Source organism: Camelina sativa, chromosome 12 (assembly GCF_000633955.1).
Source record: "Camelina sativa cultivar DH55 chromosome 12, Cs, whole genome shotgun sequence".
NCBI classification, from domain to species: Eukaryota; Viridiplantae; Streptophyta; class Magnoliopsida; order Brassicales; family Brassicaceae; genus Camelina; species Camelina sativa.
In genome coordinates, this window is record NC_025696.1 from 6,389,576 (window position 1) to 6,404,050 (window position 14,475).

The 14,475-nt window shown below is 33.9% G+C and overlaps 4 protein-coding genes and 1 pseudogene across 4 annotated transcripts; 1 reads left to right on the top strand and 4 right to left on the bottom strand.

Annotated features, from left to right (window-relative positions):
- LOC104733249 overlaps positions 1-634 on the top strand; it is a 6,187-nt pseudogene extending 5,553 nt beyond the window's left edge.
- Positions 4,715-5,814, bottom strand: LOC104730462. The gene is made up of 2 exons (XM_010449631.2): positions 5,292-5,814; positions 4,715-5,128 (listed from the first exon to the last, which is right to left on the bottom strand). The coding sequence occupies exons 1-2, from the start codon at positions 5,375-5,377 to the stop codon at positions 4,879-4,881; spliced, it is 336 nt and encodes a 111-aa protein (XP_010447933.1). The 5' UTR covers positions 5,378-5,814; the 3' UTR covers positions 4,715-4,878.
- On the bottom strand, positions 6,731-8,060 carry LOC104730463 (ammonium transporter 1 member 4-like). The gene has a single exon (XM_010449632.2). It carries the CDS (start codon positions 7,935-7,937, stop codon positions 7,023-7,025), a length of 915 nt encoding a protein of 304 aa, XP_010447934.1. The 5' UTR covers positions 7,938-8,060; the 3' UTR covers positions 6,731-7,022.
- Positions 8,503-10,539, bottom strand: LOC104730464. Its single transcript, XM_010449633.2, has 3 exons — positions 10,066-10,539; positions 9,683-9,769; positions 8,503-9,590 (listed from the first exon to the last, which is right to left on the bottom strand). The coding sequence occupies exons 1-3, from the start codon at positions 10,330-10,332 to the stop codon at positions 8,670-8,672; spliced, it is 1,275 nt and encodes a 424-aa protein (XP_010447935.1). The 5' UTR covers positions 10,333-10,539; the 3' UTR covers positions 8,503-8,669.
- LOC104730465 (uncharacterized acetyltransferase At3g50280-like) lies at positions 11,911-13,395 on the bottom strand. Its single transcript, XM_010449635.2, has one exon. It carries the CDS (start codon positions 13,340-13,342, stop codon positions 11,987-11,989), a length of 1,356 nt encoding a protein of 451 aa, XP_010447937.1. The 5' UTR covers positions 13,343-13,395; the 3' UTR covers positions 11,911-11,986.

The window sequence follows — 14,475 nt, forward strand, 5'->3', positions numbered from 1 at the left end:
GGCCTTGACGCAACTTAAGGATATTGAAAGGAAACACAAAGAGCTGAAGGTCAGATTACATTTGGCCATCTGTTTGCATAGAGGTGTTCAACATTCTTAGCACGTTGCTTATGGTTTCTTCTTCTTATGCAGAACGAGATGGTACAATTTTCTGACAACGATCCGGCTACCTTGGAGGCAAAGAGTAAGTTCTGCATGATACGTTACTTTTGTTTGCTGTAAAATGTCCTAAGTCCTAAGGTTATCCCGGTCCTCGTGGCAGAAACAAGAACCAGTCTTGTGCTTTACTAGCAACAAACAACCTAAATGTTCTTTTTATTTTGACAGGGAATGCAATTGAAGTTGCTCACCAATCAGCTAAGAGATGGACAAATTTTTCATTTCTAAAACTTGGATATTTATGTTCTTAAGTTTTAAACTAGGAAAAACTTATGTTTCCTTGTTGTCGTAATAAAATATTAAAACAGAAGGCATAGGACATAGCCGACTGATACATGGAAAATCATAGGCATTAAAAATCTTATATGGCCACAAAACTGTGGTGAAAGAGTTGGTAATCCGGAGTTTTGACTTATGACTTATCTGGTCACAAACAATGACAGACCGTTGCAACCTTTTAGGACTACTAATAAAGAATCAGAAGATTTTGATTTTAGCTAGAGTGTCTTTAACTGTTATGCTGTAAAGTATTAAAACTAAGCTTCATCTTCTACTATCAGCTTCATGGGATGAGCTCAAAGGGAATGCAGATAGCTCTACTGACGACTTTGATTACATAGAGCTATCTGCATTCCCTTTGAGCTCATCCCATAAAGCTGATACTGCAAGGCAGCTAGTAGAAGATGAAGCTTAGTTTTAATACTTTGCAGCATAACAGTTAAAGACACTCTAGCGAAAATCAAAATCTCCAGGCCAATTTTGGATGGCTGTATTACACAATTTCATATTCTTTATTAGCCGTTTTTTTCAGTCGTGCGCAGCACTTATATTATACACCTCCAGGCCAATTTTGGTGCTCCCAGAAAAGGAAATAGGCGTAGACTTTGTACTTTCGGGTAGTTTGTGTTTCTGTGTTATCTTAATCGCAGGTTGTCTGTTTTGACGATGATGATCTCAAGCTTTACAAAATTTCTATAAATTAATAAATTTTATTGGTCACAACTAATATAAAAAATAACAAAATTTGATAAATAATAAAATAATAATTTTTTTGAAATTTTCATATACAATATGGTCTCAATAATATCATAAATTAATAATCATAAATATATATATCTATATAATAAATATATATGATGATATAATAATATATGCTTTAAAATTTTGAATTTTCTCCCATAGATCATATATATAAAATAATTATTATGTTATATTTTTAAATTATAATAATATAATTTACTCTATAACATGTCATATAAATAATTTCAATTTTTTGATATGCATCATTTTTATTTTGATAGTTATCTAGACTATTAAAATACGACAACTGATATCATTATTCATAAATTTGAATATATATATATGGCATATGTATAAGCGGATTTGTCTATAGTATTTATAATTTATTGTTAGTAATATTTTCTAGATATTAAAATTCAATTCAAAAACCATAAAATTTATAACATCCAAAAATCTAATTTTTTTTTTGCTAAAATTGTCTCCATTCACAATTTTTAAGAATTTAAATAATATAAAAATATATCTATAAATTATTAATTATTAATTTACACTATAAAATTATGTGATGATTGAGTTTTTTATTTGCTGGTGAATTAGGTTACTTGCTGGTAAATTTAGAATAATGTCTTTCATTTTAGAACAGATCCTAAATAGGATACAATTTCTTGATTGATCATTCTTTAACATTTTTAGCCATTAGAATGTCATGTAGTTTTCTGGGTAATTTTTGTGCTGAATGCTAAGAATCAAATAATGGTGACTAGCATATTTTGGTTCTTTTTAACAGTGGAATTTGGTGTCACAGTTGAGCGCTAAAATGATTGAAAGCAAGCCAAGGTTCAGACTACAGGTTTGTGATATATACCTACTACTCACCTCTCTATTGTAGTAGGCTAGTTCTTCGATGGTGTCTAACTTGAAAAACTGTGTGTTTGCAGATGTGCACCCAGTCAAGAGAGGGACCTGTTTCGTGCCTTCTGGTATGTCAGAACGTCTTAATTTGATACTCTGGATTTGTGATAGAGTTGAAACTTCTCTTTGTTATGCTTGTCTGTTGATTTCTTTTGGAGTGGTTCTTTCTTTCTGGTGCTGAACCTGGATAATGCTAGTATCTTAAGAGTTTTTTTTTTTCCTTTTCTCATGTTGCGATGTAATATGACAGGTGATGCGGGATCCTAATGGAACAAGCAAAGGCTCGGGGTTTGTTGCTTTTTCAATTCCCGAAGAAGCAACTGAAGCTGTAAGTCAGTTGTATTGTCTTGCTGAGTTATTAAATGCTCTTTTTGGTTCATATTAACAGTTGAATTCTGTATAGGTGTCACACTTGAACGGTAAAATGATTGAAAGCAAGCCAAGGTTCAGACTACAGGTTTAGGCTAAACCCTAAAATCACTTCCAAAACAGAAGATCATTGGGAGGGGAGAGGGGGGAAGACTTTACTTACCTTTAGGCTAGTGCTTCGGATCTTATCGTCAGGTTGAGGTTGGTTGAAGCAAACCTTTTCGCTGGGCTAGAAGGTTTAGAAAAAAAGAAAAAAAAAAACTTTCCCTATTAGGAAAGCATTTAACTGTAAAATTTTCCAATTAATTAGGTTCCATAATTTCGTATCCACTTTATAACATGTTAATCATATGTTATTTGGTTGCCCAAATTATATTAACTAGCTAATATATAATAAGTTCTTTTAAAATAAACAAAAAACTAATACAGTAAAACCTCTATAAATTAATAATATTGGGACTATGACATTTTATTAATTTATAGTGATATTAATTAATTTACAATGTAATTAAAAATTTTAAAATAATAATTATTAATTTATAGATATGTATTTTTATTGTTTAAATAAGATTATAATTTTGGATATTATAAATTTTATGATTTTAGAATTGAATTTTTCATATTTAGAAAAGATTATTGACCATAAATTATAAATACTATAAACAATATCACTTACACACATGATATACATAAATTCAAATTTATGGATAATAATATCAATTGTCGTATTTTAATAGCCTATAAAACTATAAAAATGAAAATGATGCATATCTAGATATTTGAAAACTAAAAAAAATTAGCTATTTTTATGACATGTTATAGAGTATTTTATATTATTATAGTTTGAAAATACAACATAACAATTGTTTTATAAATATTAGCTCTTGGAAAAAAAAATTAAAGCATAAATTATTATATCAGCATATAGATATATGTGTGAAATTATATGATTATTGATTTATGATATTATTGGAACCATATTTTAAAAGGAAATTTCAAAAAAATTATTATCTTATCGAATTAGCAACAAAAATTATTAATTTATAGTGTTTATTAATTTATAAAGTAATGATTTATAGAGGGTTTACTATAGCAGTATACAAGTAATCACTTAATAAGTGATGTAAAGTGAATAAATAATTATATAAGTTTTAACAACCTAAGTTAAATTAATTTAATTTTAGCATATAATTTACTAGCAATACAGGTAGATGTTGGACAAGTCATTCTCTGCGTCCTTTATATGGTGCTTAATTCCATGGCATCCTCCCAGTGGTTGTCATTGCCAACAGTTATTGTGTTGGTCGTATGTTCACCAAATACTCCAGTAAATGCATAGCATGTTTAAGATCTACCCGACAAACTTAATCAGATGTTTAAAGTTTCGTTTACATTTTAAAATATGTTGAATGATACTATGATAGTATCCAATATCCATGTCTTGCATTATATATATTTATATTGTTTTCATGTTTGTTTACACAAATCTAAATCGTTAAATTTAGATTTTATATTTCATTATATTTGTTTTAAAAGGAGTATGTCTTTTGATGATGTTATGTGACATCATCGTTTTGAATGGTAACAAGTTGAATAATTATGATAATGATAGTAAAATATTTATAGTGGTACTTACTTGATTACATTAATACTATCAACGCAACAACGATTAGCTTTTAAACTTAAAAAGCAACATGTTTAATACTAACCAGCATTAGTTTCATGACTAATAATTTAACTAGTAGTATCATTACCGCACATTATGAATTATTATGATTGATTATTCTGTAACATTTTTAGCCATTAGAATGTCATATAGTTGTTTGGGTAATTTTTGTGCTGAATGCTATGAACCAAATAATCCAAACAGTAAAAACAGAAAATATTGACGACAAAAGTAATGGGCTCGCTCAGAACTCAGAATGCTTTTAGGCCCATTGATAATAATATTTTCACGAGTTGAGCATCTTTCTTTATCAGAAGAAAACCTAAATTGTTTGGTTTAAAACTATGAGATGTGATTTACCTAAATAAAGCTAAACAATATCGAAATTTGACTGGTCAATGGATCTTGAAGAATGTAATTTATTATTGTAGAAGCAGTTAAGGGACAAATAAAGAAGATCAACTCTTGTTGACTAAGAGAATCCAACGTTTACGGTTTCATTATTTCCAAACATTTGAATTAACTTATATGAGTACTCCTATAGATAAGGTTTTATTAGTGGTGAAGGCTTTAATTATAGAGATGCCATTGCTAATGCACACACATGTATATTTCTTATTAGAAATAAACGACAAAAAAAGAACATCAAATACAACAACAATTACGAATCAAAATGTTAGAAATACAAAAAAAAAATAAAGAATCACAAAAGAAAAAGGAATTTAAAAAAAAAAAACAACTAAGAAGAAGAATTAATGGTGGAGAAAAATGTAGTGTTTGTCAACAGATTGAGATACATCCCAAGTACACGAAAGTCCCTTTGGAAAAGTGACAATATCACCTGCCCCAAACTCTACACACCATTCAACTTCTGCAACCGACGACGGTGATGATGATGATGATGGTGGTGGTTTAGGGTAAACCTTAACTCTACCCCTCAAAATGTAACATATCTCTTCTGCTTCATATATCAAATGGTATTTCCCTGGTGAGCATCCCCACCTTCAACAAACAACAAAGAAAAAAAAGTTCCAATTTGATACCGTAAGTGGCAAATTTTTCTAATCTTATAATCTCATGCAAATTAATTAATTTGCCAAATCGATCTCACACCATTCATTAAAAGAAGTAAGAAATTGAAACAAAGGAGAGAAATGGATCTTACTTGGGCCATGACTTGAACTTAAGTTCGTCAAGACGAGCTTGAGATGGTTTCTTCTCGACGATGATTCTTGGATTTTGATCTGTCATCCTCCTTTTTCTTTTAATCAAAGTGTCTTTATTTTCCAAAGAGAGGAGAGAAATGAGAAACGTAAAGAGAAGATAAGTATGAGAGTGTGTGTAATAATAATAGTTAAGCCTTTCTTTTGATGTATTTATTCAGTCAAGAGTTGGATCGATGGAGTAAGAAAGAGAAAATATATAATTAATTGACTAGAAAAAAAAAAAAAAGAAAAAAACAGATTGCTCCAGTAATGGATATGATGATGATGATGATGATGATGATGATGTTAATCAATGATAAAAGGATAGACTTAGATACTCTATGAACCAAATAGGTCTGTGAATCTAAGATTACAATGATGAATAAATAGACAATAATATGATATAAAACATTGCCATAGTTTCAACTTTCAATTGTTATCTTTAGTTGACTGATAATAAAACACCATAAACTAAAAAAAGTTAAGGAAAATTTGTTATAAAAAAAAAAGATCATCTAATTCTAACTTATAGATATGGTAGTAATTAAATTTAACTCTTTTTCACAGATTCATAATCATATTTTAAAGTAAACATGCATGTGTGTATCTTGGATCCACTGGGTCAAAGGTTTGACTGAAAATCTAGTATGACCATCACGTGGCATAACTTGACTGGGGTGTGGATAGTGCAGTATCTGACTAGATAAGGGAATCAATGGTTCTCGAAGATACCGACATTAATACTCAAAGTCTGAATTTGTAGCCCACTTTTTACTTTCTTTTGTCTTTTACTTGATATATATATACCTTTGCAAATTCATACAACATCACACCTAATATGAAAGATCACAACACTACTCAAGGATATTAAGGTTTGACAGTTTTCTTGAACTAAAAAAAGATTGGTTTAACCCTTCAATAAATCATATGTTGGAGTGATTTTTACATATTTTTTTGTTTTTGTTTTTGTTTTTCTTTTTTTCTCCACGTTTTATTTGATATATAATTAATATTTTGGCCATTTATATATCTCTTTCAAATACCCGTGTGTGTGTTTTGTTTTTTTATCAACTTTACTTTTTTTTTTATTGTCGTCTTTATTTGCATAAGATGATGAATCATGTCCTTTGTACTTGTGTCTCATTCGGACGTGTCCTATAATATTTCTCATTTTTTAAATTTTGATACGTTTTGAGTCAATTTAACATATTTATGGATACTTAGATAGGTAGGCATGTGAATACTGCGTACCATTTGTACATCTATATAATGAACCATTTAAATGTGTGCAACTAGAATAGGTCCTGGTAGCTACTACCTGGACTACCCCTAATATTAACTACAGAGGCCCATTCATTTAGTTAAAGGTGAAATCCAAAATTTGACACAGCAATTAGAAGTAAACAGCGAAACTAATATACTTTTTATTCCCATGCGTTACTAAGATCACAAAGCTAAATAAACATTACTAAACCAAACAAAAATCAAACACCTAATTGTTGTCCTTCACCCTCCTTCTTAACCATGATCCCATTCTTGATCTCATCTTCTGTGTACATATACGCCAACCCTCCATGACTCGTCGGATCCACTCCGGCGATCTCATCCTCCGCCGGTATCCTCAACAGTTTCAGTTTATGTAAAATAAAAAACAGAGTTCCCATCGTCAAACTAACCCAGAGTTCCCATCGTCAACCAGCTAACGTAGTCGTCACGGCAGTTCTACCAACAGCGCTCCATTGTCCGTAAAACGAGTTCCCCGGAGACGCACCATACGATTTAAAAATAGTAGCGAACGAGCCAGGGTTGAAACCATACCATCCAAACCATAACAGAAACGTTCCTAAAACAACCAACGTGGCGCTATGACCACGCAACGCAACCGGTTTACCCGAATGACCAAACCTACCAATCCGTGGTCCTTCGATGTAAGCTCCCCATAAACCGGCAATACCTCCAACCGTATGAACAACACCAGATCCAGCGAAATCAATCACACCTGATTGAAACAAAAGGTTCTCAGATCTAGCTGGAGAAGCCCAACCATCAGAAGACCAGAACCAATGCGAGACAATAGGGTAAACAAGACCCGTAAGAAACGACGAATAGATCAAATACGCAACGAACTGAGTCCTCTCTGCGATGGAACCGCTCGTGATCCCAGCAGCAGCGATGGCGAACGTCCATTGATAAAGAAAATAAGGATAATCAAAAGAAGGTTTAGGGAAATCATTCATCCCGAAGAAATGTTTTCCGATGAATCCATTAGAAGGAGATCCATAGGCGAAGGCAAAACCGAAGAGGTAATAGAAGAGACCTCCGGCCGCAGCGTCGATGACGTTGGTGAGCATGATGTTCATCGTGTTTTTAGCGCGTACAGATCCAGCACAGAGCATGGCGAACCCTAGCTGCATGGCAAAAACGAGGTAAGCAGAGAAGAGGAGGAAAGTGTTGTCGATGGCGTAAGACGCGTCTGTGAATTTCCCGGCGACTGTATCGAATCTCCCGCAGATGTATTCAGCTGCTGCTGCTGCGGCTGTTGCGTTGGCTCCACCTGATAGTAAAGGAATCAAATCAGAGGCGGAACAAGAGAGACTCGCCGCCATTTTTTGCAACGTGTAAGAGAGGATTTGATAATCTTTGTTTTTGAGAAATGAAGAAGATACAGAGAGAGAGAGATTAGAGTTTATAGAGGTTAGAGAGATTCACGAGATTCTGTTGAATCTTTATTAGTGGGGGAGAATGTTTGAATCTTTCAGATTCTTTTCTTTTTTTTCATTATATTTACTACTATAAATTTAGGATTTGTTAACAGTTTTATTCCACTATTCTAGGTGTTAGCTTTGACTTTTCTTCTTTAAAGGCAAAAATTTCATACTTTTAATTAAATTACTGCTGCTCTTTTTCCAAAGTTCAAAAATATATTTTGTGTAATGTGTGGACTATAATTGCCAAACCAAAAAAACAAAACAAAAATTGTGGACTATATTTTTTAGTTAATTTTTTTTTTTTGGGGGTAACATTTATGTCTCTGTTAGTATCTTTGACTACCATAAAAGTTGAAGTTACGTTATTTTAATGGATGAATATTGGGTGAGTAAATACAATGTAATTAATTTGGTTTAATACAATAAAAGAACTATTTAACAGGATAAATCAGGAGCCGTTTTTAAAAAAAAAACTTCATCAATTTAACTTGTACGTTTCTAAAAGAATTGATGAATTTATTTATGTATATGGGTATGAAACTCCTAACCAGAAACTCTCGATTAATACTACTCTGTACAGATTTAAGCCTATAACTGAGTTAGGAAAATCTAGGACTAAATCCTAAGGTCTCACTTATTCAAGAAAGTTTCGAAATCGAATGCGGCTGTAGTAGCATTGTCTTGTCCAGACAACGGACACACCATTGACGAGTCGTCCAGGAGCCAGTCTTCAAACTCTGACAGTAATTTATCATTACTTGTTCCTGATTGTTTTTGTTGTTGTTGTTGCTGGTTCGCCGCCGGAGGATTAGGAGTCATTGACGGTACTACATTTGTCTGAACATTACCAGAATACATATTCCGGTTAAAATGTCTTGCCATCTCTTTCATGTGAGAAACTGACAAATTTGAAACATAACCAGTAACGATCCTCTGCTGTGAATTGTCTTGTGAAGCAGTGGGAGGTCCGTGTGTAACAGGTAGCTGCTTGTAAGCCTTGAACATTGCTTGTAAGCCTTGAGCAATGTTCTGTACACCGTTGTTTTCCGGATGAGAAACACCTATACTTAATCTTCGAGTCCGCAATGGAACGGAAGGAACAGCTTGAGGACTTGGATTACCATTATAAGAGCCGCCGCCTCCTCTGTTTTTTGGTAATGACTGCACATCACGAGGTTGTGACCCGGGATGTTTCAGAAGGGTTGTTTTTGATTGCCTAGTTCCGTGACCGCGTCTGGTGTATGTGTATACGTTTGGGTGAGTCGCAACCTTAGTAGTTGTAGTAGAGCAAGCCTGGATTCCAGACTGAGTTACAGGGGTAGACGAGTTTCTTGGCATCGGTAATGATAGAGGCCGTGAAACACGTTTACATTGTACTTTGGTCAAAGCAGGTTTTGAAACAAGCCGGGGAAGTATCTTTCCGGTCCTGAGAGATTCCCGTTGATTGTTCCACATCTGATCTTTATCATTGGCATGACAGTGATCAAGGATGGAGAAGCTACTAAGCCAGTAAGTACACGGAGCTCGGGTATCACAAACATAACAGTGACACTGTAAGAAACAAAGCAAAAAAAACCAATAAAAGGAATTAGCAAGAAAGGCATCAAAAGATACCAAAAAAGACAAAAACTTTACATTCTCACCATCTCACAGAACTGCTCGTGTAATGTGGAATTGAATGGGTACTTAGCACAAGCGTGACGCGGATGCGGGAAGTCCCTACAAGCTATCTACAAAACCAAAACAACTTCCTTAGAGATGTTTCTTACAAAAACCGTATAAAGACTGAAACAGAGCAAAACTAGTTTTAATGATTTCAATATTCAAACTATATACACTTAGATAAAAACTTAACATTGAATATTGAAGAATCCAATACTGAGTGGCTGCACATATCAAAACTCAAGTTTCTATCTACGGTAAAAGAACAAAGATTCCTAAAAAGTTCCCAAGTTAAAGTTCTTCTACTCTAGCCACAATAGATGAATCAATTCAAAATTAATGAAGTAAAAATCAAAACTTTTACCTCACCCTTTTGTCCTACAACAAGGACTTCATCGGTTCCGCAAGTGTCAACCACATTCTCCTTAGCGGTAGGATCACAATCCAAAATCACACAATCGTCATCATCACCGTCTTTGTTCTTCACCATTAGATGAGACAAATCAGTACTTTTGGGCTTCTCATCGGAAAAATCGAGAATTCCGTCAAACGAACCAGAGTAAACCACTCGTTTATCATCATCCTCTTCGTCTGAACTTATATCTACCACGATATGATTCATCGAAGTCATCTGAATCCAAACAAAGTTTTTTTTTTTTTCAAAACAAATAAACGAAATTTAAAGAAGAAGAGAGTTCAACAATGCAGGTCGCATGTTAGAGGAGAACACATGACTCGTTTTGCTTCATTGAGAATCATTGACATGAGCCAGGCGCAGAGATGATAGGAAAAAAATAAATTGGATTAGGGTTTTGAATCGGAGAAGATAGCAATTAAAAAAAAATTAAAAAAGTTTCCATATTTTGAGGAAGAGCGTAAATATGTCAATTAATTTTAAAATAAGGCCAGGCCCAGATCCAATAAACTAATCTCGTTAACCAATCCCGATAATTCCGTACTCATATGCTTTGTAATTTTGAATGATACGATATAATATAGTATTATTTGATGTTTTGTGTATCATTAACTCTCTTAATTCTAAATTTGTAGCAACAATCAAAGCGTTTTCATTAATTTTATTCCAATTACAAAGAGGGACTTTATTGAACGAAATAAAAAGATGACAATGGGTTTCTTTTAAATATATCCTTAACAACGGCGAGTCGTAAATATTTAGGGGGTGTATTGAAACAATGATTTTGGATGATTTTTTGAGATTTAGGAAATTTGGAATTTTGATAGATTTTAGGGAAGTTGATATGATTTATGGTAAAATTCTTTCAAATCCCACCTAAAACCATGAGATTTGGATTTTTGTATTTTTAACTAAACAAATCTCTCAAATCCTCCAGAATCCCTAAAACTTATTAAAATCCAAATCCACAAACTGTTTTAAATAACAATGGATTTTAAAGTAGATTTTTAAATCATCAGTTCAATAACAGTGGATTTCAAGAGACTTTTTAAAATCCATGATTGAATAACATATGATTTGTAACTTTTACACAAATCACTTAAAATGTCATGTTGAATACACCCTCCCTTTGTTGTTTTTATCTAAACTTTGTTAGTTCTCTCATTCTTTTATGAATGTATATCTCTCTAATTGTTACACCCTCTGTTTTAGTTCTTGTTTAGAGAGAAACACATTTCACTTTAATCTTCTGTATTGCTTCTCACACTTGCACCCATGCTTTGCACCATACTTCTAGATCCTAAACTCTCTTACACAAGCAACCTTAACAACTACAACAATTATTACACTTAGCCCCTGCTCCTAGCTATGCTTTAGACAACTAAACAACTCTAACTATTCACTTACTCTAACTTAACTAGACTTAAACCAAACATACAACAAAACATGAGTTGGGTCTTTCTTCACTAATAACCCACTGTCTCTTATTACAAAACAGCACAAGTCCACTTCTTCTTCTTGTGTTGACTTGGCTTCTTCCTCTTTGTCCTTGACCTATCTTCTACCTCAGTTGAGTTTCTTCTTCTTCTTCTCACTGATTAAAGCTTTTTTTCATTTGCTGCATGATTTTATCAAGAACTCTATTCTCAACACTCCCACTTGAGTTCTTGAGAGGTTGCCACTGACTCGAGGTCTTAGTCTTAGATTACCAAACTATAATCTAAAAACTACGATGTAATTAACTCTTATCAACCAAAACCAAACATATCAGATAAAATTCACATATTATTCAAATTCAAGATACGAAATACATTTGAGTTGACGTACGGAATAAAAAAAAGATACATGCATATAATTTGGATGATTATACTTAAACAAGACATGCATGTTTCAAAAACTCAGCATCAGATGATAACTTTGCCAAAACACTAGAGGATAAACACGTCTGAATCTCGATGTTTCCTGGTTCGATTCCCGGATAAGCAACGAGTTTGCCATCATGAGTAATCCCTGGTCCAGCTCGAGCCACGATAGGTTTACCCCAACCGAAATCATTTCCATACACATTGAACCGAGGAGAGCTAGTAACGGCTATAGAATTGGTCACAGTACTGACATCTAGTAAACTCGGGTTCTTGACCCAATCCGCAGCAAACTCTCTGAACTCTTCATTCGTTTGCGAAGCAACACTTTTGTTTATTTTCAGAGCAGCCCAACCAAGGCCATTGTTAAACATCTCCCCGACGGTGGTCGTCGTAATAGCGGTCCCGACCATATTCCCGCAACAATCCTTCTCAAGTGGAGGGTCTAGCCTTCGTCTCAGATCCACCATTAACCCGCAACAAATCACTTCTTCCGGACTCAAATCACTGTTTCTAACTATCGACCGCCACATATACGCCGAAACCGCTTGAAGCGAGGAGATTTTACGGTCATCGGGACTAACCTCGCCGTTGGCTTTAGCTTTGAGCTCAGAGATGTTTTCACTCGTGAAACGGAAAATCTTCTCTTGTAGTAGTATCGACGATGAAGTACCAACAACGTCCGGTGTCTCCGGCGTCAATGAGGCCGGCATTCTAATCGGATACTCAATCCCGTCGAGAAACCATCCACGGTGAACCAAAGGAGGAAACGTTCTCCGATGATCGGAGCCGTTAAAGCAAATCTCCGACCAAATATTGGAGAAGTTCCAAATCGAAGTACCGTCGGTAACAAGGTGGCTGTAACCAACGCCGATGAAAACTCCATCTTTAAGTTCCGTTACTTGAATCGCGATCAGTGAGTCAGAGATACCTTCAAGGCTTTTAACTCCGGTGCACGGGAAAAAACGTTTCAAGAACTCAGGGACAGTACCATCGACAGGTTCTAAAACATCACTCATGGAAATAGAGCTAGCTGAAGCGTGGACGAATCTTACACCTGAACCATTACAGTCGACGTAAAACGACGACGTTCCATCGTCGTCGTTTTCGATCTTCACGAGACGACTGGCGAATGGGTAGAAGATCTTCAATGCGATAGAGAGAGAGGATTTTAACCGAGGGATTATGTTGGTCTCCGGGTCAGAGGGTTGAGGGAAGAGGAGACCTTTTTGTGAGTATTCGGATCCAAGAAATAAGAGATCCCATGGAGTAAGATGGATCTTAACCCGATCCGAATCCTCGTTGTAGCTCTCGGGTCGAACTATGCTCTTAGAGATCACTTCAACTTCTTCTCCATCTCCCATTTTTTGTTTATTATCTGAAAATGTTCATACTGCATTTTTATTTGGTAGTGTTAAGTACATTTATTAATACTATTATGATTTATGAGTGTTTCACCTAGGATTACAAAAATATGCCGTGTAGACGTTATCTTCTTATCGTATTGGCTGGTTTTGGATACTATGTTATTTCTTTGTCGTAGTGTGTTTCACGTGCATAAAAACTGTGCCACATACAGTGCCGTGCTTACAGGGAAGAGGAGGGAAAGAGGAAAGGGCATCTGCCCTAAGCCACCAAAAAATTTAAATTTATTAGGTCACAAATTTTTTCTGTTTAGGCTTACGTATTTTAGCTGTTTAACATAAATCTATACTATTAAAACAGAAGTATTCTCTAGAGTAAAAATGAACCATGACTTAGTTTTGGTAGGTTTTTCATTAAAAATATTACAGAATCACAAAATTTAATCTAATTAACCTATAGTTTCGATTTCTTTAAATGACAAAAATACCCTCGGTCGATTGCTTAAAAAATTGCCGGGTTGGGACGCGGATCCTTACATATCCGACTACAGAAGGAAAAAAATCTGCGGATCTGTTTGTACTCCAGAATAATATTTTTCGGATCCAGTATATTATTTCATTCAAGATTAGTTATTTAAGATCCCAAACAGAGTTATTCGTTATAGGCAAACACTCTGATTTCATTTTCCTTTAAGGTATGTAAATGAAAACCATAAATTTTAATTACCAAAAATTCGGATATTTCCTTAATTACCGAGATTGATCTTAACAGATAATCTTTTAAAAGGAATATTTAGTGATTCAATTAAAATCTTTAAAAACGAATATTCAAGTTACCAAATCTGACTAAATTGCTTGATTTCTGATATTATAATATTTCCTTAACAAAATTTTAGTAATTAATTGTGAGTAGTATAGATAGAAAGAATTAAAAACGCAGAAATTATATATATGTAAAGTTGTAAACTAATTTACAGAAAAGGTGTATTGTATATCCCACATCGACTAAATATTATGGAATATAGTTCATAATCACTATAAATATGTGACTAAAATGTTTTGAGTACAAATGAGCAGGAAGCTTGATTTATCATGTATCCAAATTTAACAGTTTAATTTGGTTCTATATTTGA